The sequence below is a fragment of the Gavia stellata genome, chromosome 1 (assembly GCF_030936135.1).
Source record: "Gavia stellata isolate bGavSte3 chromosome 1, bGavSte3.hap2, whole genome shotgun sequence".
Lineage (NCBI taxonomy): Eukaryota > Metazoa > Chordata > Aves > Gaviiformes > Gaviidae > Gavia > Gavia stellata.
The window spans coordinates 82,584,076-82,608,487 of record NC_082594.1 but is presented as its reverse complement, the minus strand read 5'-3'; the positions used below and the strand labels follow the sequence as shown (position 1 = coordinate 82,608,487).

The 24,412-nt window shown below is 39.6% G+C and overlaps 1 protein-coding gene across 1 annotated transcript in view; it reads right to left on the bottom strand.

Moving 5' to 3' along the window:
* Positions 1-24,412, bottom strand: part of FRMPD4 (FERM and PDZ domain containing 4) — a 115,765-nt gene that overhangs the window by 56,042 nt on the left and 35,311 nt on the right. The window contains 2 exon segments of the mRNA XM_059821685.1: positions 9,026-9,128; positions 11,264-11,424. Of these exon segments, the coding sequence (XP_059677668.1) occupies positions 9,026-9,128; positions 11,264-11,424 (264 nt within the window).

Below are 24,412 nucleotides of genomic sequence, written 5' to 3'. Positions count from 1 at the left end.
GTCTTGCCGTCTTCAGAAACTCCTGAGTCAGCTTTCCATTACACAATTCATTAAAATTACACCATTATATCAATAGACCATAAGCTACCAAGACCTCTCCATGACACTTTGCTCTGAGTAGGGTTTTAACCATTTCCTAGTCACTCTCCTTATTTCCTTCCCACCCCAGGAAGTGCTGCTTCCACCTTGACAGGGAAAAAAAGCGCTCCCTTAACTGCAAACACGGGATTACAACACCACTCAACACGCCAGCTGCCCACAGTATCCAAGCAGCCCCAAGGAGAAGGGCGGAAGACCTCCATTTATTCATGTTTTCCAATTACATGATTCAAGATTTTTAAAAAGCTATTAATTTTCACTTTTTTTCCCCATCCATTCTCACTGTGCTATAAAAAGACATACATAGCCACCATGCTAACAGTTATACTAGCTTTATTTTCTCCAATTTGACAAACAGATGAGTTTGAGTAAAATGCACAAACCCCTTCAAATACAGACACTGCCAGGAGCTTCTACAGAATTAACAGCTAAAGACTAAAGGTATTTCAAATTCATCAAACCATACAAGACATTGCAAAATGGTCACAGTCTTTTCACCCTTCTCTCTCAACAGTTTGAATTACCTTTTACATTTCCAATGAGCACTGGTGCATATAAAACTGCCACCCCCAAAACAGCATTCCTTAAAAACAGGAGATAAAAATCTTTCTGCCTTTCCCTTATATAAGGTGCCTGTAGCAGACACAACCCTAAACCATAAAAATATCACGTTTGCCTTCCAGCTTTTGACATCACCTTTGCTGTCTTTCTATCAAAATACAGCATTGGGTATAATTCATAGTAACTACAAGCCTTTTGCTTGATATCGCCATCTACCTTTCAGTCTTTTAAAGAAGTATTTCTCTGTCGTCCTGAAGCTATTCAGGCAGCAGATAAAACAGTAAATTTCTATGATCCAAATGTCCAGCACTGACTCAGGAAAAAAGGGAATGCTGATGTCACCACTGTCCACATTGTGAAGAACACAAGCCTTCAGAAAGCATCATAGGCCTTATACAATGCAACTACCATATCTTCTCCAAAATGGCAATGTCCTCCATTACCATAGCTTCATTAGCTGATGTGTACGTGCTGAATCAGTCAACAAATGACCGAACAGATGAGGGAGTTGTAAACTTCTCAATGAGAGCAGCCACAGACTGGAAGGGCAAAGTTGCTCTGTGAGTTCTGTGTATGTGGTGGTGAAGGCATCTCTGCCCTCTTCATACTTTACTGTCACTCCTTGACGACAGCCCCAGATGCACAGCACAATCCTCTCCCATCAGCCCATACCGCTTCTCTGAGTCCCAGAAACTGTTCTGCACAGACAGACACTTCACAAGCAAGCTCCTGAAGCTGTCAGTCTGGTCCTTCTCCTTGTTTTCTGCCTTCAGCTGATTAAATTGCTCGGTATCACAGCATTTGTCTTGTATAAGCGTAGTTGTTCTGTAGTAATGTGCTCAAGGCATCCACATAAGCCACAGAAAATTCAAGTATCAATAGCATGATGTGGAGGGCTGGCTTGTCCAGCATAATCTTTTATGATTTGGAAATGTCATCCCAAAAGAGACAGATAATGGGGTCGGGAAAGAGAAACCATGAGATTTCTGTAGTTTGCCACCACCTCTCTAACCCTCCCTGCCTCAAGCACAGGACATGAGATTTTGAGGTACCTCCTGCTACCTATCCCAACAGGGAGTAATCCTTTGATGCACGGTGCTTGCAGTGACAGCACAAAGAGGGATAAACATCTATTGCAGAGCATGCAATATAGAGGAAATTCATCCCATGGAAGGGTTAATTAATAATAAACTCAAAACTGGGTGTTTATTTGTATGACTTTACGTGGAAACAATTACTTTGAAACATTCACATCAGTGCATCTGTCTTCAAAGTAAATCCTCCATGCAGACAAGCCCATGCTTTTGTTTAGTTGTATGAGGCACTAAGCTTGCTTGTTGGAACAAGCTAATGAGAGCAACGTTTGCTGATTCACATCTGAAGACGGCATTTTGTACAGTTGCTTGTGTTTTGGGCACAGCTGTTCCCTATCTCTGCTCATATCCTTCCATTCAGTTACCATAAAGCAACTTGTTACAGAACAGCTGACCTGAAATTCATCATGTCTGACTCCTCTTTCTAGAGGATAACAGAGTAAGATGATGACATAACACTTCAAATGGATGACACATCAAGCTTTGGAATTTCAAAAAGACACCGAACTTGCTAACTCCAGGGGGCAACCACCATGGTGAACATGAAAATAAACTTATAAATTAAGTTCTCAGCATTCCAAACATTTGAATTATTGAGCCCAAACCTGTCTAAACCATGTCAGCCAACTTCCTGCTAAGAACAGAGCAAAGATATGAGACTGCATGCTTTCACAGATACAATGGATTTAAAAGAGTACAATTTCCACGGTTGGTATTGATTTTAAGAAGTAATATCTCTATGCAGCTTTCAACTCAGCTTAACTCTTACAGGCCTTTGACAAGGTGGACAAGCATTTCTGGAACCATATTACAGATTAATAATTAAAATCTAGAGAGATCTGAATTAGCTCTCAATATATTAGTTCAAGAACTAGAAGCACCTCACCACGGCAGCCAAGAAAAAAGGTAAAGTAGACATTACTAAATCTGTGCTCTCACTGTTAGATTGCAGCAGTTAATTTAAAGTACATGAAGTTATCTCTGCATTACGTTGCAGAAACACCTCACAAGGTAGAAAATATACATCCAACAACACCTCTTGCATCAGACAGTTCTCATATCCTGACTCCCAGCTCTATACTTGGGCCAGCTGATTAGAGGTAGCTAATTAAATGCCCTGGCAAAAAGCTTATCTCCATTTATGTCACTGGTAAAACTCCTACAGATAATTTGGTGCAACGTTTTGTCCCTTTGTTCAGCATTATGTATCTAAAAAACAAAACATGAGCAATTCATAGATCAAGGCCTGAAACAAAACAGGTACAGCCTCTGGATTTATATACCAAACTGGGAGCATAATGGAATACCTTCAGATTAAAAGGTCCACGTGACTGGGTTTTCAGGAAAAGCAGGTTTCAAGATTCTTGGTTGCTAAGCAGTATCATAGCTAATAGCTTAATACGCTTGATTTTTTCTCTATGATGTTGATGAAGAAAGAGTGTCTTTAATATTAAGGTCACCAAAATTGCTTGATCCAATATACGAAACAGTCTAAGCCTAGAGACAGAAATTACATTTGAAAAGTGATATTTTCAGCTGCTGTGAGAAGACGATGACAGGCACTGCCACTGAGCTGCCTTTTGCACTTGCGTTTAGCTATGGTGATGCAGAGGAGGCAGACTGGTCCCCTGACACACACGGAGTCAAATGGCAGTGACAGAATTCTTATCCACTCCATGGCAATGGTGAGAAGGGTCAGTATTGATTAAATTCATGTTAGCACTTAAAATGCAACACACGGCCTGAAATCCTGGAGGGTTCCTTCTCTCCAGTCTTATGGTAATACAAAATTAAAACAGAAATTCTACTGCAGAATTGAAAGATCCTCCAGATTCTCTTGATGAAAACTTGCCAAACAAGAGTTATTTCAGAAAGGTTTTTGAGTCATTTCTCTTAAATAGAAAATAGAGCCAACAAAAAAGAAAAGCCCTTAATGAATTTCACCTTTTTCAGTTCTCGCTTTGCATTTAAAGTCTTTTAGTGGAATTCCACTAATTTGCTGCTGTTACAGTTTCAAGGAATGGCACTAATCTAGCCTAATTTAGCAACCTATAAGTCAGGTTTCTATTCTAAGATAGTTTTCTATGCTCCTTCTTTAGTCAGTGCATAAATAAAACTTTCTGCAACAGGGTGGTTTATTCCAAAACAAGTATCCTGGATGGATCACCCTCTTCAGGTGCCCGTCTCTCCTCACAGGCTGCCTGGAAAACTACTCTAATTGAAGTATAAACAAAATACCACTACCATGCCCTACTCAGAGTTTGCTTTATGGGGTAAGCAGTACATATGTGTGTCACTTAAAATTTCAGTAAAATATCTTCCTAAATAAAAAGACATTTTACATATGTTGGGATCCTTGTAGACTAATGCGTATTCAGTACAATCTAAGATAATCAAGTCAGTTACTCATTTATAGAGAATATCTATAAATATATCATAAGGCAAATTATTTGTTAGATATATTTCTTTAAGTGTTTTAAAAGAAGGTTTGTTTGGTTAAACTGATTCTTAAAAAGATACAAATTTAACATTAACCAATGATAATTAAATACATGCACCTCTGAACAACCAATTAATTGATACACCTTCTAATATGTTTTGCATTGTTGCTCACCTTCAAATATGCAAAAAATTCCTACATTGTGCAATGACTTTAATGTTATCTAAAAGTACTTATTGTGAAGTATGTGTGAAAAGCTTGAAGTCACAGAATCTGTATCAGCAGTAAAAGAAAACCAAGATAAGTAGTTTCTGCTACAGTTTTGAACCAACTGCACTTCAAATACATCTTCTTTCTTTAGTATTCTGTTCACTTGCTCCTTGCTTGGACTGTAACCATACATTTAGAAAACCGGGCTTGTTTCTTCCTCTTTTTCCAACTTCAATAACTTTCTGTCTTGAATGGAACACATCTAGACTGCAGACATAAGTGACGCTCATAAAGGTGACCTCTCTTTGTAAGGGAAACCATAAACATGACTTCTGGGTTTGTGCTTGAAAATAGCTCAGGAGAACATAATATGTTGCAAAAGCCATTGAACATTACCCAGAAATAATGAGTCCTTATGTATTTTGTCTGCAAACCATGATGTACTCATATTTCTGCAACCTCGGCTTTCAAAGGACAACTTGAACGCTAATTAAATGTTACCAGTAAAGCAGGGCCAAAAGAATGAGATGAATGAGCATGACCTACAGGGGATATTTATAATGAATATCCCTGATAATCTCCAGACCTGAGACCTCCTAGGATTCAACAGTATCCCTCAATTCTTAAAAAACAAACCAAAATCTTTCACCAGGCTCCTGCTCAGTACCCCCCGGAGTCAGCAGAGGTGTCTTTAATACAGTTTTCTATTTAAAGAAGCTTATATTCAGTAATGAATGTTTAGAAAGCACACCTAATTAAAATATTAAAATGCAATATGCAATAAAGACACAATGTGAAAATTTCTGTATTATGTGCTCCCTTTATCATCTTGCATTTTCCTGTAGTAAAACCGTTACACAAAAGGGACTTCTTTAAAAGACCAGTCTAACTATTTCTAAGCCTGTAGGAATAAAAAGTGCACAATGCATTTAGAACTGAGAGGAAAAGCTCCGAAGAAAAACAAATGATCTGAAAAAAATTACTCTGACTTATTTTGTGGAATATTTAGAAATAAAGTAAATTTGTTGCCTAGGGACATGTTTTTTCCTATGAAAAAAAGATTTTACTGACATTTTTCAGATATCTTTCTTGGTGGACATTCTGAATTGTTTTTTATTTTTTGGATTTAAGATAGATCGTAGCAGAAATTATCTTTTCCATTTTCTTTTCCTTTAGTAGCATAACTCTTTTAATAAGTAAATGTCCAGACAATGTTTTCTTGGCAAACAATTAAATATCATATTACACTAAAAACTCTGTTTAATGTTCAAGGTTGACTTAACATCTAACATTTGTGTATACTTTTGCTCGGAAGTTTTGAGTCTTGCTAAGCTTGTTAAACCATGATGCTCACCTAGTTATGAAATCTGCCTTTTTTGCCTCATGTAGTTTGGTGGTTTTTTTCTGTTTGGCATACTATCATCTTTATGTCTGTATTTTCAAAGTAGATTAATTTTTTCCACACTCTGCAATTATAAAGACAAATTGCTTCTTGACTTTACAAAAAGCTTTGAGGGAAAGGTGCATAAAAATAGCCACAGAATTTCACATCATGAATATAAAATATACCTTGTTATACCTAATCAGCAAGAGACCATGCAATCACAGAAAAAATACGCTGTTGCAATATCAATTTTTCATTGATTTGCTGCAGTGACCACGAGATGGTACAGTGTGAGATCCTGAAGGAAAGGAGGAAGAGGAGTCCAAGCTAAAGAGCAGACTTCAGCTTGTCCAGGGCACTGGTGGGCAGGGTCCTGTGGGATGCAGCGCTAAAAGGCCAGAGCCCTGTAGAGCTGGGTGATCTTCACGGAGAGCCTCCTCCAAGTGCCAGAATGGTCTGCTCCAATCTGCAGGGAAGCGGGCAGGCACAGCAGGACACCAGTGGGGCTCCACAGGGAACAACTGACCTAAAGGCAGCGCGAAATGGAAGCCAACAAGATATAGAAATGGAGACCAGGAGAAATTGGCCAGGCAGGGATGGAGTTTGCAAAGCTCAGCTGGCACTGAAACTGGTACAGGATGTGAAGGGTAATAAGAAGGGCCTCTACAGGTACATCAGCAGTGAAAGCCAAGGAAAATATGAACTCGCTGCTAAATAGGGCAGACAACCTAATGAAGGACAGTGAAAAGGCTTGGGGAACTCCCTGCTTTCTTGGCTTTGGTCTTTAGTGGCAAGGTCTGCCACCCTGGTCCCTGATCTTAGTGTCAGAATTTAGGGAACAGAGGTACTACCCATGGCAGACAAAGACTGAATAGGGATTGCTTAGGCCAGAAGGACACTCACAAGTCCATGGGCCTAGATGGGATGCATCTAAGGCTGACGAGAGAGTTGGCTCATGTCTTGTAAAAGCTCCTATATGTCATCTTTGAAAGGCCACTGGTTAAGAACTGAAACATCTGCCCAATGTGGTTGTGAAATCTCCATCTTTGGAGATATTCAAAACTTAACTCAGCAAGTGCTGAGCAGCCACATCCAACTTTGACGCTAGCTTGCTTTTGAGCAAGAGGTTGGACTGGATGACCTCCAGAAATCCCACCTCAATTCTTCTATGATTTTGTGATTATGCCCATTGCCTAACCTATGCATCTAAAACATACTCATTGCTGACCACAGAAACACTGCTACCAGCTGGAAAACAAGATTTTGAAATTGCTTCCATGCACATTGGAAACTGAAAGCAAGCGTTGTCAAAGTTGCAGATGTCTCTAACCCATATGAAAACCTTCCATTACACAGAAGGCACTCATTATTTCATTGGTATAAAGAATCGCTTCTGCTATGGTGTCAGGACTGTACGGTGACGGTGTCTAATCACTCCAGGTGTCCCCACTGGCATAAAAAGAAAGCTCTTCATTTCAAATGCTGCAATATATAACTCCAATACGTTTCACTCTGAGTCTTATCAAAGAATGAGTCCCTGTCAACGTCCCAACGGCAGATAGATTTTGAGAGCAGAGGCAGAATTACAGTGTAAGAAAAGTGTCACCAAAAGCTTCCCCTGGAATGCAACAACACTTAATTTGACACTACCTATGAAGTCAACATAATTGGGAAGGGTGACATTCAGTTTCCCATTTGAAAGCAGACAGAGAATCAGCCACAACAATAAAGCCAGTTTGTCTCAGGCCTAATCAGTCCATTTTCTTTGTTGTTATTACTATATACTGCTGGCAGCAGAGAAATGAGATAGAGATCCTAATTCTGATTACTTACACATCAAAGAATCAGGGAAGGAATGAAGACTGCAATATGATCACTTTATAAAGAAGCAAAGACCTAAAAAATGAGTTTAAGACCCATTTGTGAGGCTTGTGCTGATGGTCAATACAGAGCACAGGACAGAAATTTATTAGGAATAGGACAGTTCCCACAGTTCATGGGGTCTCTTTGTCACAAAAAAGAAGAGTGTCGAAGTCCCCTCGATGTGCTGTGTTTCTGTTGGTTGACTTGCAGGTTAACACTTTTTTTTAAAAAATCTGAAAATATATTGTATTTTGTCCAAACCTGCCTAACACAGATAAAGGCATCAATGTTGCTGGCATCTTTATACCATTTCTGTATCTCCTTTGGAAGTTTGCTTCACAGCTGAATCCCCAGCAAATGAGCATCCATTTGCTCAAATTGTGATCTGCAAGAGGAGTAAAACTATCACAGCACCTCCTGCCCAAATTTCTGGAAGCAAATGTGACTTTTCAAAATTACAGGGGTTACACTGACACCTACCATTTCTGAGGAGAGGTACCTGCACAGTTAAAACTTGAGTGTCTCCCAGGAATAGACTAGACCCACCAATCCAGAGTTTATACCAATGAGAAGGAAAATACAGAAACAAAACTGGTGTCCAGCAACCAGGCTACTGGAATTTAAAATAATATTTTTTATGTTTAATTTTTTAATTACCAGTCATTTTTCTACACAATGCACTAACATTTCTTGTTACTCAAAATGCAAAGCTTATGTCAACCACACCACGTCTTTTTCTACGTCCTGAGCTTTTGTTAGTCCCTGACCTTTCTTTCCTTCTACATCCCATTACAAATATTGACATTTTTCCTTTCCTGCATTCTCCACAGTCACTTTTTTGTCTTGTTTTCAGCCTCCTATCTATACAGCCCCGCCTGCTCTTCTCACAAAACCTCGCCTACCTGCAATCCACCCAAACACTCTCTGAGCTTCCCTAGAGACTTCCATTTATATGCACCCATCCGCTCTCAAAAATCACCCCAACACATTTTCTTTCCTCTTCGCATAAGACAGACCTTTCACTTTCTTCATGTGAAAAAAGCAATAGAGCAACAGTGACTGAAGCTGCCTTGCTCTAGGAATTATTTTTTCAACAACCCACACCAAAAATAAATATCAGGAGAATGCTCTTCCTCTTTTGATACCCAAGTATTTTGGAGGTGTTCCAATATCTTATTATATTTCTTCAGCTACCCAGAGGACATTTAAGAGGGCACTTCAATACTAAAATACTTCACCATTCTTCATTATGACTAAAGTAACATTATTTTCTCTTTTCTCAGCCATAAGAAGGCAAGACTTGCTGTATTATCAAATGACTGCACAGGCAATAAGCCACTGGGTTCATAGTTTAAGTGACAGGACATCAACTACCTGACAAGGTCGATGACTCTCTCCCTTGGAGCAGTGCTGACTGGCTCATCATTTATCATTATGATCTGATCCCCTGGTATAAGCTTTCCTTCAGAGGGGCCGCCTGGAGACAAATGAAAAAAAAAAGCACAAGTTAGTAGACCATTGTAAATGCACAGATACACTCTGTTTTTCACATACTATGAGCTTTTTTTCTTCAACTAATGGCGTATTTAACACTAACACTATTTCTGAAATTACCAGTACTTCCTCACCAGGTAAATTTTGAAAGCTAGTGGCTTAGCAGTTTCTACTGAAGTTCCTCAAGTTAAGATCCAAACCCACATTTGGGCACCTAAAAATAAGGGCTTGATTTTCTGGAGGGCCAAAAGGACCTGTAGAAGGTCGCCTAATTCACCCTTTAAAGTGTGATCAACCATACCTTACTCATCCCTGATCAATGTTTGTCTAATATTCTTGTAAGACCACCCTGAGAACAACTCCTTTTCCTATAAATAAATGATCCTGTTTAACTGCTGTTAAAATGAGGAGGTCTTTTTCCCCGGTGTCCACACCAGATCTTCCTTGTTGCAACACACTGTTTCTTGTCCCAGGCAAAGTAACACTGGAGAACATCTTACTCCTCCTCCCTATGAAACATCACTTACATATTTGAAAGTCATTCGCAGGTCTCTCCTCTGACTTTTCCATTCTGGGCAAAACAAACCTGTTTCCTTCAATCTGAAGACAGTCAGTTTCTACACCTCCAGTCTTTGCGTCTCTTTTCCTCTGGATTCCTACCACTTGGTGAACACAAGCTTTATGTACGTCCAAAAGCATTGCCACTTTCAATTACAGGCAGATATTTAGCATTAGTCTGAGCAGACAGTCAGATGTGCATGTGTCTATGCGCTTTGGATTCTGATACTGCTGAAATGCATATTAAGTTTATGCTTTATAAAATGCCCATAACACTTTGCTTCTCAGCACAATTACATGCCCAGAAGAGGGTGTGACATCCCAACTGCGAGTGAAAAGATATATCCTCTCTGTCTTTAAACTCTGCAATGAAGACACATAAAAACCCCAATAATATTAGCAATATGAAGATAAAATCTTAGAAGAAAATGTTTCAGTATCAAAACTAATTCATTTAACAATTGAGCTAATGCTGTTCCTTTCTCCTGTTTGGTTTCAAAACTTTACTTCACTTATATATCCAGCATAAATGAATACAAATCCACGTAGGAGAATGTTGTCCTGAGCTCATCTGTCCTCCTGTTCACTTGGAATAGAACATAATAAACACCTTTTCCAAACGGAACTTTAACATAAAACTACATTAATAATGCTAACTTGGGAGAAGAGAACTGTCTGGATCTAGTTCAAATATTAGTTACACCGCTCATTTTATTTGAAAGCAATACAAATATAATCAATGCACACACGTGGGTAAATGACATCAGAACTTCAAAAAGTCAATCTTGCCTCTCCTCTGCTCTCTGCGGGTGTTCTGGAGAACATATCGAACAAGAGCAAAGTCAAATCCCTGCCCTTGGCTCCAAGGCAATTTTACATAACGACTGAACTTTTAAGCATAGAGAGCAGAAGCCTGCTATCTGGAAGACTGAGCAGTCCCAGGTCTGGTCACCTGTAAGTTCAAAAATACCACAAACCTCACTAATTTTCACTCCAGGTAAGACATTTAGGGACCTATTTTGACCTGGCTTTTTGCCACAGTTATACAGAAATAGTAATTAAAAAAAAAAAAGCCAGCAATAACACTCCCTTCTTCAAAACCAAATATTATAGTGAAAACCAAATATTATAGTTAGAAACCTAGTTTCTCCTCGGGAAGCTGATGATAAAAAGAATGAAAAATACATAAGTTTTAATCTTGCAACTCAATATACCTCTTGAAAACACTGATTCAATGGCAATGAAGGTGACATCAAACCAATATAAACATAACAGGGAGAAGACCTTCTTTCCTTGAATGAAGTGGGTCAGCTTTTTCAGGCAAACAATAGTAATGGCTCAGAGCAATAACTGAAAACTGGCTTTTTGTTAACACATTTCTGTAACGTTCAAAAATCAGTGCAAGGAGCGAAACTACTCAGTAATACAAGGCTTAATATCCTACCTAGTATTTGCGATTACTTTGCCTGAATATTTTAACAGTACTCAAATTTGTAACTGCATTTCATCTCAGTAGATTAAGTCGAAGTTTGCTTTTGGGGTCAGGTGGGGAAAACATACCTGGTGTTACTGAGCGTACAACAACTGGCTTTTCACTACCAGCCACAAACCCAAATCCTAGCACAGGATCCCTCCTCATTTCCACTTTCCGAGGGGCTGGAGGGGTTATTTGGCAGCTCTCTATTCGAGGGTCTTCAAATGTGGCTGATTGTGTCATGTGACTGTGAAAAAAAATAAAAGATGGAAAAAGGAAAAAAATCATTAAAACATGATTTTGTGGTAGCTACTTGAGCAAAGCAATTTCTGCAACGATATGAGATGAATACCTGAAATGTTCTCACTATAGGAACTAAAACATCAACTTAATAATTTTCTACTAGATTTTCTTATACATAAAGTAATGATGCTGCTGGCAGGTCTCAAATACTAATGAATAGTATCAACCTATAAAGAGGTCTCTCTTTGACAACATATATTTAATCATACCTCATGTATGAAAGAAAAATAACGCAACAACAAAGCCTTTGTCATCTATGCTTGAATTTTTCATCATTCATTTTTTGGAAGGGAAAAATAATAGAGTGACCTACTCATAATGTAAAACATAACAATTAGAGTCTGCCAGCCTTTCGCAAGAAGAGAGGACACACATTTAAATTTGGTTTCCTAAAATGTTAAGCAAGTTTCCGAGCTGAGTCCCCTCAAACAGACTACCTAAGGCACAGGTAACATCTCTATATTTACTACTCGGGTAAACTCTCTGAAGTCACTCCAAACTGTTCCAGGGAAAAAGAAAAAAGATATTAAGAAAACATATTTGTCAGCAATTACTAAAATACTTTACTTCCAGCTACAGTGTTATGACAAAGCTTACTTATTGTACCTAGAAGAAAAAATTCTCATGGCTGGAGGGAAGGATCTTGATTCTTCAAGCAGAAAAGAAAAAGGATGAAAGCTATCCAACATGACACATCCATGAAAAAGGTCATGGTTTAAAAGCATAGAGACTTCTAAATTAACATTAATAAACACTGAAATGTGACTGATGCTGTATGCAGACTGAAATGAAACATACTTTGTGCTTCCCATCCAATGCCTGGAGCTCACCGCTGAATCACAGCTGCCAATTCCAGTGCCAGTTACAGACAATCAGATCACTCTGGTGTCACACCCTTCCAAATGCCATTAATTGAACTCATATGCTTCAGGAAACCTAGTCACCACCGCAGACAACAAGCAATACCTGGTCAGCTTAGCACGAAGGCCTCTGCCTACAGCTCATAGCATCAGGTTATTGAAGTCTTGACAGAGCTCAGATAGTAGTTGTTTAAAGCTGCCTGGCCAAGAGTTAACTCTTTTATCTTCAAGAGACTGTAAATCTGCAGGTGCTGAACTAACTCCAGCTCTCGGTGGATAAATGCAGTAGACAAAGGGAGCCAAGTCCCAACCCTGTCTGCAGGGCGAGCACAGGCTCCTGTGCTGAGAAAGGTAATGGCCAGGTGCCCAACCTAAGAACGCCATAAAGGACATCAGAGAGGCAGATATCCCTACAGTAGTAGGCAGTTCATCAGTTTGAAAGTTGGTCTCCTCATAAATAATTAACAATATGAAAGTCAAGTAATTTTCCCATATCGTTGATAATCTTACATTTAACATGTTATAACATGAGAGTTAGGGGACATCCCACGCAACCAGAATTGTTGCTCTCACCTCCTGTCCCCTTTCCACCTTCAAATACAGTTCCCTGAAGAACTCCAGACAGGCAGTCCATAAGGAGAAAGGTGTCATTCAGAGATCTGTTTTCAGCATCAGTGACATGCAAAAACTTCTCTGATCTTTCCCCAACACATACACCTTGGGCATGACATCAATTTCCATTCTCTCCATGGTCTGCTTCTTTAACTGATACACAGAAGAGCAGCAAAATCTCAGTAAACTCTCAGCGGGAGTCTATTCCTGTGACTGGATTTTTCTAGGGCTTTTCTTCAAAGAAACTTTCTATCCCTATCACTACATTCAGTCTGCCTAAGAGTAACATGCTGCTTTTTTATGCATATGATCAGAGGTAGCAGAAGCTACTTCCTTATAAAAACAGGAGAGAGAGAGAGAACATCTCTATGCTCTCCTAGTATCTGCATAAGGTGAAGTCAGCAAAGAAAATGTATTTTCTTTTAATAGGTAGAGCATCATATCTGATACTTCATTCTCCTCCTCCTCCTGTTCCTCCAGTTTTTGTCAATTAATTTTACATAATTTTCTATTATGTTTATTAAAAAAAACTGTTAGAAAATCCAGAGAGTTTTATGCAGAAAAATGCATAAAAATGCATGAAATCTTCAAGACCTCTCAGCCACCCTCCTCCCCATCAACTCCTATTTATCATTTGGGCTTCTAGGTGGTCAAACATTTTGTCTTTCAAATGGGACGCTTTCTGAGTGTCACTGGTATTTCAAAAACTATCTATTTCAACTTGTGAACTTTGCTTTGGTAGAGAATACGAAACTCTGCATTTGTCACCTCTTTTAGGTGAACGCGTTACCAAACTTCCCACAAAGTTAAAATGTTCTATTTAATCATATCTTCCTAATAGCTGTTTCCATCTTTGTAATTGGGGCACTACGAGCTGATGCTGACTCCAAAGAGGAAATGCCGTATTTACAAGCAACTTGAAAATACCGCTCGAGCCTTTGAGAACTACTTTCCTTCCACTGTACATCCTCTCCCTTCAAGCACTTGTGTAGTCTGGTTTGAAAACTAAATCATGAAGAGAAAAAACCCAAAACAACTCCCAAAAAACCCCACCAACAGCTGCACTTCAGATAACAAATTCCAAGAGCAGACGTTTGCTCAAAAGAGTAGCTCTGCTAGCCTCGCTCCAGCCATTGCATCAGCTTGTACTGAGAATCTGCAGCAGCAAAGTATCAGTTACTCAAAGCCTAAGCAAGAGGATCAGCGAGGAACAGTCCATCATGATTCTGAGTGGCGCAGCAGGTTTTATTGATTTTTAAGGTTATCTACCTTCAAATACATCGACTAAAAAGGCTCTGTATCTCACGCTTCCACAGTTCGCTGCATCAGATATTCTTGTATCATTCAGTACGATGGAAGTGTATTTCAAGAGAGCAGCAAGATACATGAATATGATCCCAGAAGAGATTAGATGAATACTCAAAGCTTTGTGTGATGGTACGTTGACAAACCCGATTCCTCCTGTGGCTAGTCCATTATTGAGATGCCAGCTGTAGTACCATAGTTCAAGACTAATTTGAATTTTGCATTAATTGGAGGTATTTGATCTCCATCTCAGCTATGGAAAATATCGACTCCTGAAGAATAACTATGATAAGAGTTCTAAACCAGAATCTAATAAACTTGGACTCAAACCAGCCACCTTGGGGAACCTTACACAGAGCATCGCTTAAACAGTGAAACATCTTGTAAGAATAACTCCAACACTGCAAACTTCCCATTTGCTTCAAACACAGTAAAAAATGTGTTTAGATGGTACTGTGCCTAGATTATAGCTTAGGATTTCTTTTTCTGAAGGAAAAATGGAAGAAAAGGATTTTAAGTATGAACTGTTCTTTCCACATACACAAACACAAGCTGCTCTTAGATCGCCTTTTCAAAAAGAGATACTTATTTCCTACCCTTTTCAATGACTGACATGAGTCTCTGCTTTACAAAAGGCTATCTTCTCTGATGTACTCTTAGTGTGAGCAGTGGTAGACAGCTGCCATTATTAAGGAGAGTAATTCTTAGAGAATTTCTTGAGCAGAGATTTTATATACCAGCCTCTTCCGAGAGATAAACTACCAGCTATGGAAAATCATAGCAGAAGTGTAATTCCAAGTACTTACGCTAAAGAGCTCTCTGTGGCAACTACTCTACTCAAAAGAGAGGGTAACAGGGGAAACGAGAGAGAAGGCATCTGAGCACGCATGCACCAACACACAGAGCAGAATGGAGGCATTGCAGGGTGGCATAAAATTGGTGTGCACACTCATCCCCAAAGTGGCCTATAGTGAGTGAAGGAGGAAGAAAATTGGGAAAGAAGAGAATCTTGGGGAACATTGAGCAGCTGCAACAAGGCAGCCAGCACCTGCAAACACAATTCAGCTGCCCAGGACATTATGGGGAGCCTAACGTAACAAATGCCTGAATTCATGCTCGGGAAAGTCGGAAGTGTGGTTTAAGGCTGGCACTTTAAATCTTCAGATCATTAGCTTCATAATGATTAACTTGGTAACACTTTCTATGGAAACCTTCTTAGTATTTTCCTCATTCAAATTACACACTGAATAACCCAAGAATTATTTTAATTACAGTCTCTGTTTAGATGAGAGCTTGATTTAATAATGCATATTAGTAATTAAAAGCAAAGTATCTGAGCACAATGCTTTTTCAGCCTTTGGATTTTGACCTGTCATTCCCTGACACTTAGGGATTAGTGGGCTAATTCTGAGAGGTTTGTCTACGACAGCTAAGAAAAGCCTGTCCTCAGCAGACTGAAATTTGTTATGCAAGAGTTTGCATTTCCGCAGGAAAATGCTTAGGGGTCTAACTCTTCTAAGGAACTGAAAACTACAGCATGAATCCAGCGACCCTAGATATGACAAACATTATTTTGGAAATACATTAACAGAGGTACCCGAACAACTTTAGCACCATTCTGCAATGACATCCAAAAAAAGAGCAGAAAAGGTGATACCTCAAGGTGAGTTTAATACAGCTGCAGGCCCACTAACACTAAAACAACTTAACCGTAATCAAATGGCTGTTGCATCATATCATGGCAGTGTGGAGACAGGATGCAAATTTTGGTGTTTCATTTTGTATTTCCATATTACAGCTTGTTTCAATTACTTCAAAGGTTAACACCAATTCTCAATTTTGAAGGTTTTAATTCTTAGCTTTTAAATAGTTACAATGTCTCTGGTATACAGATTGATTTAGCTACAAAATAGATTCTTTTGACTTGAGACACAGCAGGTGTAATCCCAGTCAATGATGGAGAAGAGTCTGTGGAAATGTCAAACCACTCATGGGCTGATGAGTGGAAGTGGGCGACGAGGACGGAGATAAGGACTTTTTATCAAAGGTCTAATTCAGAAATAACAAAGCCACTTCAAATTGTTGAGCACTATTAAAATCCTGTCTCATTAACTTAGAGGAGGTGGCTGCTTTGTTATTGCAGTTGTGATTGTCAAAAAGACCTATGTAAGTTAAGGACACCGAACAAACCTTCATTTACAATTGTCCATCTGAATCGCTCAAACCACGAGCCTCTGCCCATCCTGCCCTTAAACTACATCTCGGTGCATACTCTATTAAGAGCCTCGGGTTGTGCACTCAAAATTTTCTCTGCAACTGGAAGTTACAGAAGCTACTGCAGCAACAAAAGAAAGTAGATTTGATTCTCACTCAATCACCTGTCTTCAGGAATTAGCTGTAAGTAAAATGGCTTGAGACAATATTATGGAAACTGATAATAACATGAGGGTATTTTACAGTTTTCCCCCTGACAATCTGGAAAGACTATCAAAACAATGATGACAATTAAAAGGAAACTGTCATAGGTGAGAACAAATGCACAAACTCTCCAGAAGATGAAAAACTGACCTGCATTTATTTATCTTAACTAGTAGCTAAATATGAAAAATAATCTTCTTCCTTCCTTCCTTCTCTCCTCAAGTTCCTGGCACCTTTTCAGTATACCTCAAGTTCATTTATTTTCTCCAAGAAATCCTACAAGAATTATTAAGAATTAGGACACAAGTGTCAAAATCATGCATCAGCTGTATCTGTCTTCTACTTGGAAATGACATTTCAGAAAAAAGTTCCCCAATAGTTATTCCATTGCTAAGTAAAATTGCTGCTCGTACAGAGAATCTGGCGGCTTGACAAAGTCTTTTTTGCTCCATTTTGCAGAAAACCAAAGAGTTGCTCACAGCTCCAGAGTTCTTTTTAGACATATTCAACAGAAAGAAGTTTTATTTTCAGCTGTTCAAAAAGGAGTCAACTTTTAACACTTCAATAAAATATCCCCTACATTTTCACTGTTTTTGTGCAGGTGTGTATGTTAAGAATTCAATATCACAGGCACAAAATATAACTGGGAAGATTTATCAGATTTTTTTTTTTTTTCTTTCTAGGACTATTTTTCTGCCCTGGTGTCAATTCTATTTTTTCATAAGCTTGTTCACCAGTTAAATCCTCTAAAGTCAGGTCATTTTATAGCACCCTAGAAAATGTTTGGCATATGCCATCTGGATGAACATATGGTAAAAATGTAATTAGAAAGAAAAAGGTTTGCTAGTTTCAGAAAAAGTTGGTGACAGCTTTTTGATAAAAATGGATACAGGGAAATCTGACACGTAAAAAATTTCAAAATCCACTCTTCCTCCACTGCCAGGCATGATGTGCAATCTAAAGAAATAAAAAGTGAAGCAAAATCGCAGTGAATAAAACTGACATGAATACAAATTTAGAGGGATAAAAAGATTTATGTTCAACTTCAGGCAGGCACTGGGAGAAATACAGTGGAAGTATATTTTACAATGACAATTAGCGCCCTCATATTGAGAATTTTACACATGTAATATGTGAATGCTTCTGCAATCTGCATATACTGTATATGAATGCTATATATTGGGAAGAAAACAAACTTCTATACTTGAATCCCACAAAGACATGGAAGTAAGCCTCAAGCCCCAACTGCAGACTAGCAGTTGTTTGTTTTGAGTTTTGTATCTACAGATTGACAGAGAGGTTCCCTTTTATTTTCCTTCTCTTCAGGATTACCACAAGCATTTCTAGAGCTCTGTTCATGATGAATATTGAGTTTCCTGCCTCCTGTACTGAGATAGGGCTTTTCAGGCACCAGCCAAATAGCACAAATTGCATAAAAACATCTCTGAAAATGGGCTATGGCAAAAAATGGTTTTCAACATTTGACTATGTTAGGAAAAAACCTCAAAGGAGAATCTCTCCCAAAGGAAGAAAACAGGAGCCCCCAGCAACACTGGCCACCTGAATGCTGGAACTGCCTCCTCTGTAAGGAGAGCATGATGCCAGCCTCTGCCTTCCCTACTGCCTAAAATGCACAGCCAACATTGGTGCACTGACGATAAGTATGTCTAAACTGCACCTGTACACATACGGCATAGAATACATGCTGACAGACCCCCCCCCTTAATGTGTAATTATGCTGCTACACACTGTACTGAATGGCATTTCTGCATCCAATATTTTTTCCTGGCAACGTTTTCCCACCAGGGTGACTCTGGCTTCAGCAGAGGTGGTCCCAGTTTGGGAGCCTATAAGTGGAAGGAGATTCAGTAGCCCACTCTGTTGGCTTAAGCAGGTTTTCATAGCCAAAGGAAGCTCACAAATTATTCATATGTGGTAGACCGTGGCTGAAAAGCCAACTGCCTCCCACAAGCAATTCCAGGGCAAAGCCCTGTGCTGGAGTTGCGTGGGCATGGGTCATAGGAAGTCCATCTAAACATGAGGAGGAACTTCTTGACTTTGAGGGTGGTTGAGCACTGGAACAAGCTGCCCGGAGAGGTTGTGGAGTCTCCTTCTCTGGAGATACTCAAAACTTGCCTGGACGCATTCCTGTGCAATCTGCTCTAGGTAAACCTGCTCTGGTGGGGGGTTGGACTAGATGATCTCCAGAGGTCCCTTCCAACCCCTATGATTCTGTGTGAAACCTCACCATGGGAGGGAGGAAGGCAGCAGAAAAGGCTGGGACTAACATCAGCTGGCTACACCAAGGGTCCCAAATGCACCACCAACCGGGCCTTGCCTTTTCCTGGAACAGAGATTTAGGACCCTACCAAGTCACTGGCATGTCCTTCCTGGAAGGAGCCTTTCAGCAAGCTGGCTCTTGCATGTGCAGCACGGGCTGGTGGTCCAGCTCAGGGAGGCAGTGTGTTTAGCCACCTGCCTGGCCCAGGTCCTTCAAGAAGGAAATCACGTGAGTTGGTTTTGTTAGAAATCAGAATTACTGGCTCTCCTCCAAAGCAGAAATTTCTCACACTTACTGGGGTAGGATCTGGAGTACACCTTGGTTTTTTCCCACAAAAGGCATTTTTCTTTATGTGATCTGAGCAACTCCATTTAGGATAGCAAACTATGTTGAGGCCTTTAAAGATGTGCTGAAATGTAGTTTTTCATTTTCTTCTATACATGCATCAATAAACCCTGTCGCAACTAAAGACAGAGCAAGGGAAAAAACAGAAGGTTTACTGAACTGCAAATACACCATAAATTCATTTGGGCTGAAAGTGTCCTCTGGAAAACAGAACGAACAATTCCTATTCATCCTGCTTTCGAAAGGTTTCATGCTAACCCCATCAGCAGTGATCTGTTGGCTCCTGCCTAGCCGAGCTCTGCAGCAAACAGCACGGACCTACACTGAGGGTTGCCAGCGTTTCTCATCCAGCGAGGAAAAGGAGCTGCCACCTCCAACTCAACATGAAGGATTTGTCCAACTGAAATGTTAAAAAAAGAAAGGGAGAGGAAAACCACCATGGAAATAGCTTCTAAGGTGCTGTTTAGATTAGGAAAGCTCCCGACTAAAAAAATCTGGTCTGGTGCAATGCTGGAGGCTTGCTTTGACATGCACGTGTCATTCTCTGTAAACGCTAGGTGTGGGTACCCTGATAACATGGTAAGAAGATAGAATTCAGATTTAATGTGCCCATTGTAATGCCCTGGTACAGCTGGGCTTGGCATGAACAAACAGCTGAAAGAACAAAGCCCCTGCTTCAGCATCTCTGTATCTGCCTAACTCCTGGTAGCTCAGTACAGTTATGAGCATATGGAGATAAGCACTTAGAACAGAAGTAAAATGCATTTGTTTCTCCTTTGAACTTAGTCTTCCTCATTCCTTCAGCAATTGAATGGATGAGCAGGTCACAGTAAGGGCTCTGAAATATTTACTGATTTCCTTCCTTTTCGCAGTTTACATTGGAGTGCTCCGGAACCAAAGCCAGCCCTTCTGGTGGTACCACACCAACCCAGCGTTTCACCTATCGCCTCTTCAGCAAAACACAGCCTTTCAGGGGAAAACTAAACATCAGCTGAAAGCAGCCATCAGGTGAAAGTAGCAACATATGGGTTAGCAGACACAAAGTGGGTACTCAGTGCTGCAGTTGCCTAGTTTATGCACAATCACGTACTTAAAGGTTCAGGGATGTAAACTACTACATCATTCTGGTGGATATAGCTCTCTGCACTTGGAAACCAGTTGGAGAGTTGACTTCAGCAAAGGGCAGCGCAGGAACTCAGTTAGAAATGTTTCTCTGGATTGAGGGGCACATGGAGAAGCAATCTGTATGTACATCAGTACAACAAGCTGTCTCCATTTTCCCATGCTGGGCATGAATTCTCTTCCCTGGAGACTCAAGCACGGGGAAGCTTAGAAAGTTGCTGCGCTTTAATAAAAAAGTCCACTTCTGCACTGAAACAAAGAGTGCAAGAAAAAGCTTTTCCTTCTCCAGCTACCACACAAAAGTGAGCTTATGCAAAGGGAGAACAATCTACAAGCAACCAAGGTGTACAGAACGACTTTAAAAGATTTTTATAACTCAAAAAAGCCCCAATATCAAGCCTTCACATTCTGTAAGTGAGACTTCACAGTCAGTCTTCAAAGAAAATCTTCTAATTCTGTAACAACTCTGGAGAAGGCCTGCAGGAGAGAGGGAAAAAGAGAAACCATCTCTTTCTTTCCCCTTTCTTTTAACAACATACAAATAGAAAGGATTACCCTTCTTGACTGCTGATTTGGGAGTATGCCATTACAAGTCCCCAGCAAACACAAAATGAGAAAGAGAACTTAATTGAAATAATCTGGAATGACAGATTGCACTGATGGGAGGGAGGTGAGGCTGCCAGATAGAGCTGTCATGCAAAAATTAAACTTTGGATATAGAAAGAAGAAAAAAAATCAGGTATGTTTGATCTTTTTTTATTCCTGATAGATTATTCACTATACTTCAGCACAAGATGGCTGAATGAGTTTTCTGCGCATACTTCTTCATTTCAAAGAAAGTTGCTAACCTTTCTAAGTGAGAGCACTTCTAGTAACCACAGGGTATTTTATATACCTTAAAGTTAGGGGTGCTGGTGATCATATTTCAGCTTCATTACATCCAAAAAGCTTTTGCTAAAGCCTGTGGGTAATTTCTATTTACCTATATGTGAAAAAAAATGTCCAGCTACTAATCCATTAGACTAGGGAAGTGATTGTCCCCCTGTACTCGGCACTGGTGAGGCCGCACCTCAAATCCTGTGTTCAGTTTTGGGCCCCTCACTACAAGAAGGACATTGAGGTGCTGGAGCGTGTCCAGAGAAGGGCGACGAAGCTGGTGAGGGGTCTGGAGCACAAGTCGTATGAGGAGCGGCTGAGGGAACTGGGGTTGTTCAGTCTGGAGAAGAGGAGGCTGAGGGGAGACCTTATCGCTTTCTACAATTACCTGAAAGGGGGTTGCAGAGAGGTGGGTGCTGGTCTCTTTTCTCAAGTAACAAGTGATAGGACAAGAGGAGATGGCCTCAAGTTGCATCAGGGGAGGTTTAGATTGGATATTAGGAAAAACTTCTTCACTGGAAGGGTTGCCTGGCATTGGAACAGGCTGCCCAGGAAGGTAGTGGAGTCCCCATCCCTGGAGGTATTTAAAAGACGTGTGGATGAGGCGCTTCGGGACATGGCTTAGTGGTGGACTTAGCAGGGTTAGGTTTATGATTGGACTTGATGATCTTAAAGGTTTTTTCCAACCTAAACGATTCTATGATTCTATGACTATGTTTGACAGTATGCATGGTAATGATGAACAAGAAACATTACCTCCTTGCATTCATAACTGCCAGCAAGCTTCCTCAAGAGGTAAAGGAGCTAAAAGGCAATATTTGACATTTCAAAACAGACACCTTGGGGTTAAACTGGGTTGACAGCTGCTCTAGGGAAGCCTATTCAGACAGAAACCCCCTACTTACAGGTAAAGAAAAAGGTCACTCAAGTGTCATTTACCGTAACCTGGGGGGGGCAGGGGGGGAAGGAAATTATAATAGACGTTGCAGCCAGGCTGATCGGCACATCAAATCTCCCTGTTCATCTCAAGAAGTCCCAATTCACTGTAAACAGATAGTGAAAACTTTTAATAAGGCAGACAAACTAAATGTGCCAGAACAGGAATTCAGCACTGTGGCACGAAGGTCATGGGTTTTAGTGAAACACTCCGATTTCAAAGCACAAGAAAATGAAAGAAAATGCTACTGTTAGGGACTCTAAAAGCAGAAGGGTATATATCCAGGTGAAGCTGGGATGCCTTGTTCCAGGCAGTGGCTGAGTCAGCACAACAGAACAACAAATACTGATCACAAAATCCTACATGCAAAACACAGGAATTTATTGAGCCAGTTAACAATCAGCCAGTGTTTAATGCAACTTTAATAATGTTGCTAATATACCAAATATACAATGAGATTATTGATACATTTTAATATAAATATTTATTATGTAATCTGCCAACATAGCCAAACTTTTTGTTCACTTTAGTTGTTTCTAACAGGAATCATAATTTTAGGTGAAGTTCCTGTGAAGACACTGGGATTGTGCTCTTTTCCCACAGAGAAAAACAAACCTTTATGACTTCTGAAATAAACCAAGAAATGAATAGGCAGAGTGAGCTGTGTAACTCTTGTCTACACAGTGACAGTCACAGACCAGTGTCTCATCAGCAGAGCAAAATAATAAAACCAGAGAAGAAAGGTATTTGGAGACATTTTCGCTTTTAATACTGCATGTTGCTCTTCTACTATTCACCTATCACAAATATTTTTTTGATTTTTAAGAGAAATGTACCATTTTGAGAAAAGTGTAACAAATGACTGAATTAAGGAATGAAATTACTTCTGCAATATATGCAGCACATATTGCTTCAGGATTTTCTCTTTTTCCTATTGTAAATAATACAGAGTAGAGCCTTACAAGGTTTCTAAATAGGTATTTCATTTTGATGATTCAGAAATATGAAGATTTCAATGCAGCATTTTTGCATTTTAAAAAGAGCACATAAAACTCAAGTTTAATTATCATCGCATTATAATTGGCACGATCTTATGAAAAATGCAGTCTTCGTAAATATAATAAGCTCTTAACAAAGAATGCGAGACAGTTAAGTGGCATAAATATGCTTAATGTCAGAACTTTCTAAAAATTAATTCTACTGATAGATGATTCAGTTCTACAAGGTTCACCTTTGAACTCTGATCAACATCTTCAAGACATTTAGAAAAATAACATGCAATTCTGCAAGGTCTTGAGAACTCACTTTTCCCACTGAGGGCACCAAAAAAGAGAGAGTTGTTGTCACAATCAGCCCCATCAGATCTGACAGGAGCATAGATACAGAGCAAAACCACAGCCAGTGTTACTGTCCCCTGCAACAGGTCCAGCAGTCTAGAAGAGCTGCCCCTCCTGCGTATCAGGGAGAATTTATTGTTAACTTCTATATTTATCATTAACTTCTATCAAACTTATAGTTTTCAGCTAATTCCAAACTAAGTATTTTGGAATATTGATTTTTTTGACGAAAAACAACACTGATGCATTTCTAACATTAAATACAGAGTTGAAACAAAGACTTCAGAGATCAAACTTTCAGACAACCAAGTAGAATTAAAACAAAATCTTGGTCACTGATACTACACATATTTTCAGCCTACTGTAATACAAGATACAAACTGTAATCTCTCTTTCTGTACATATGCTGGTCAGATTCACGGAATAAGCCAAACTTGAAGAAAATAAGCCCTAATGTTCTGAAATACGTTCATTTATTGCTTATCTTCTTAGGCTTAAGAACAAGGATGGATTTGAGCCGTCGGCAGGGAATGTGAATTGGTTTAGCTCATATCAGTCACCTTCAAGCTCAGGCTGCTCTGGGGTTCAGGGTGAAAAGGAAGGAGCGCTATTTGGTAGCCATACTATATTCAGCAAGGCTTTTTTTTTTTTAAAAAAAAAAAAACAAACAAACAAAAAGCCACAAAACCAAAACAGAACAGAAAATAACAGAGTACTGAAATACACACTTGTTTAAACATCATCCATGACATGATCTGACTACACAGCAGTAGCTGAATTTAGGCCAATGCTATCCCCCCATTAAGCTGCAGTCTCTACCATCAGGATCAATCAATTTT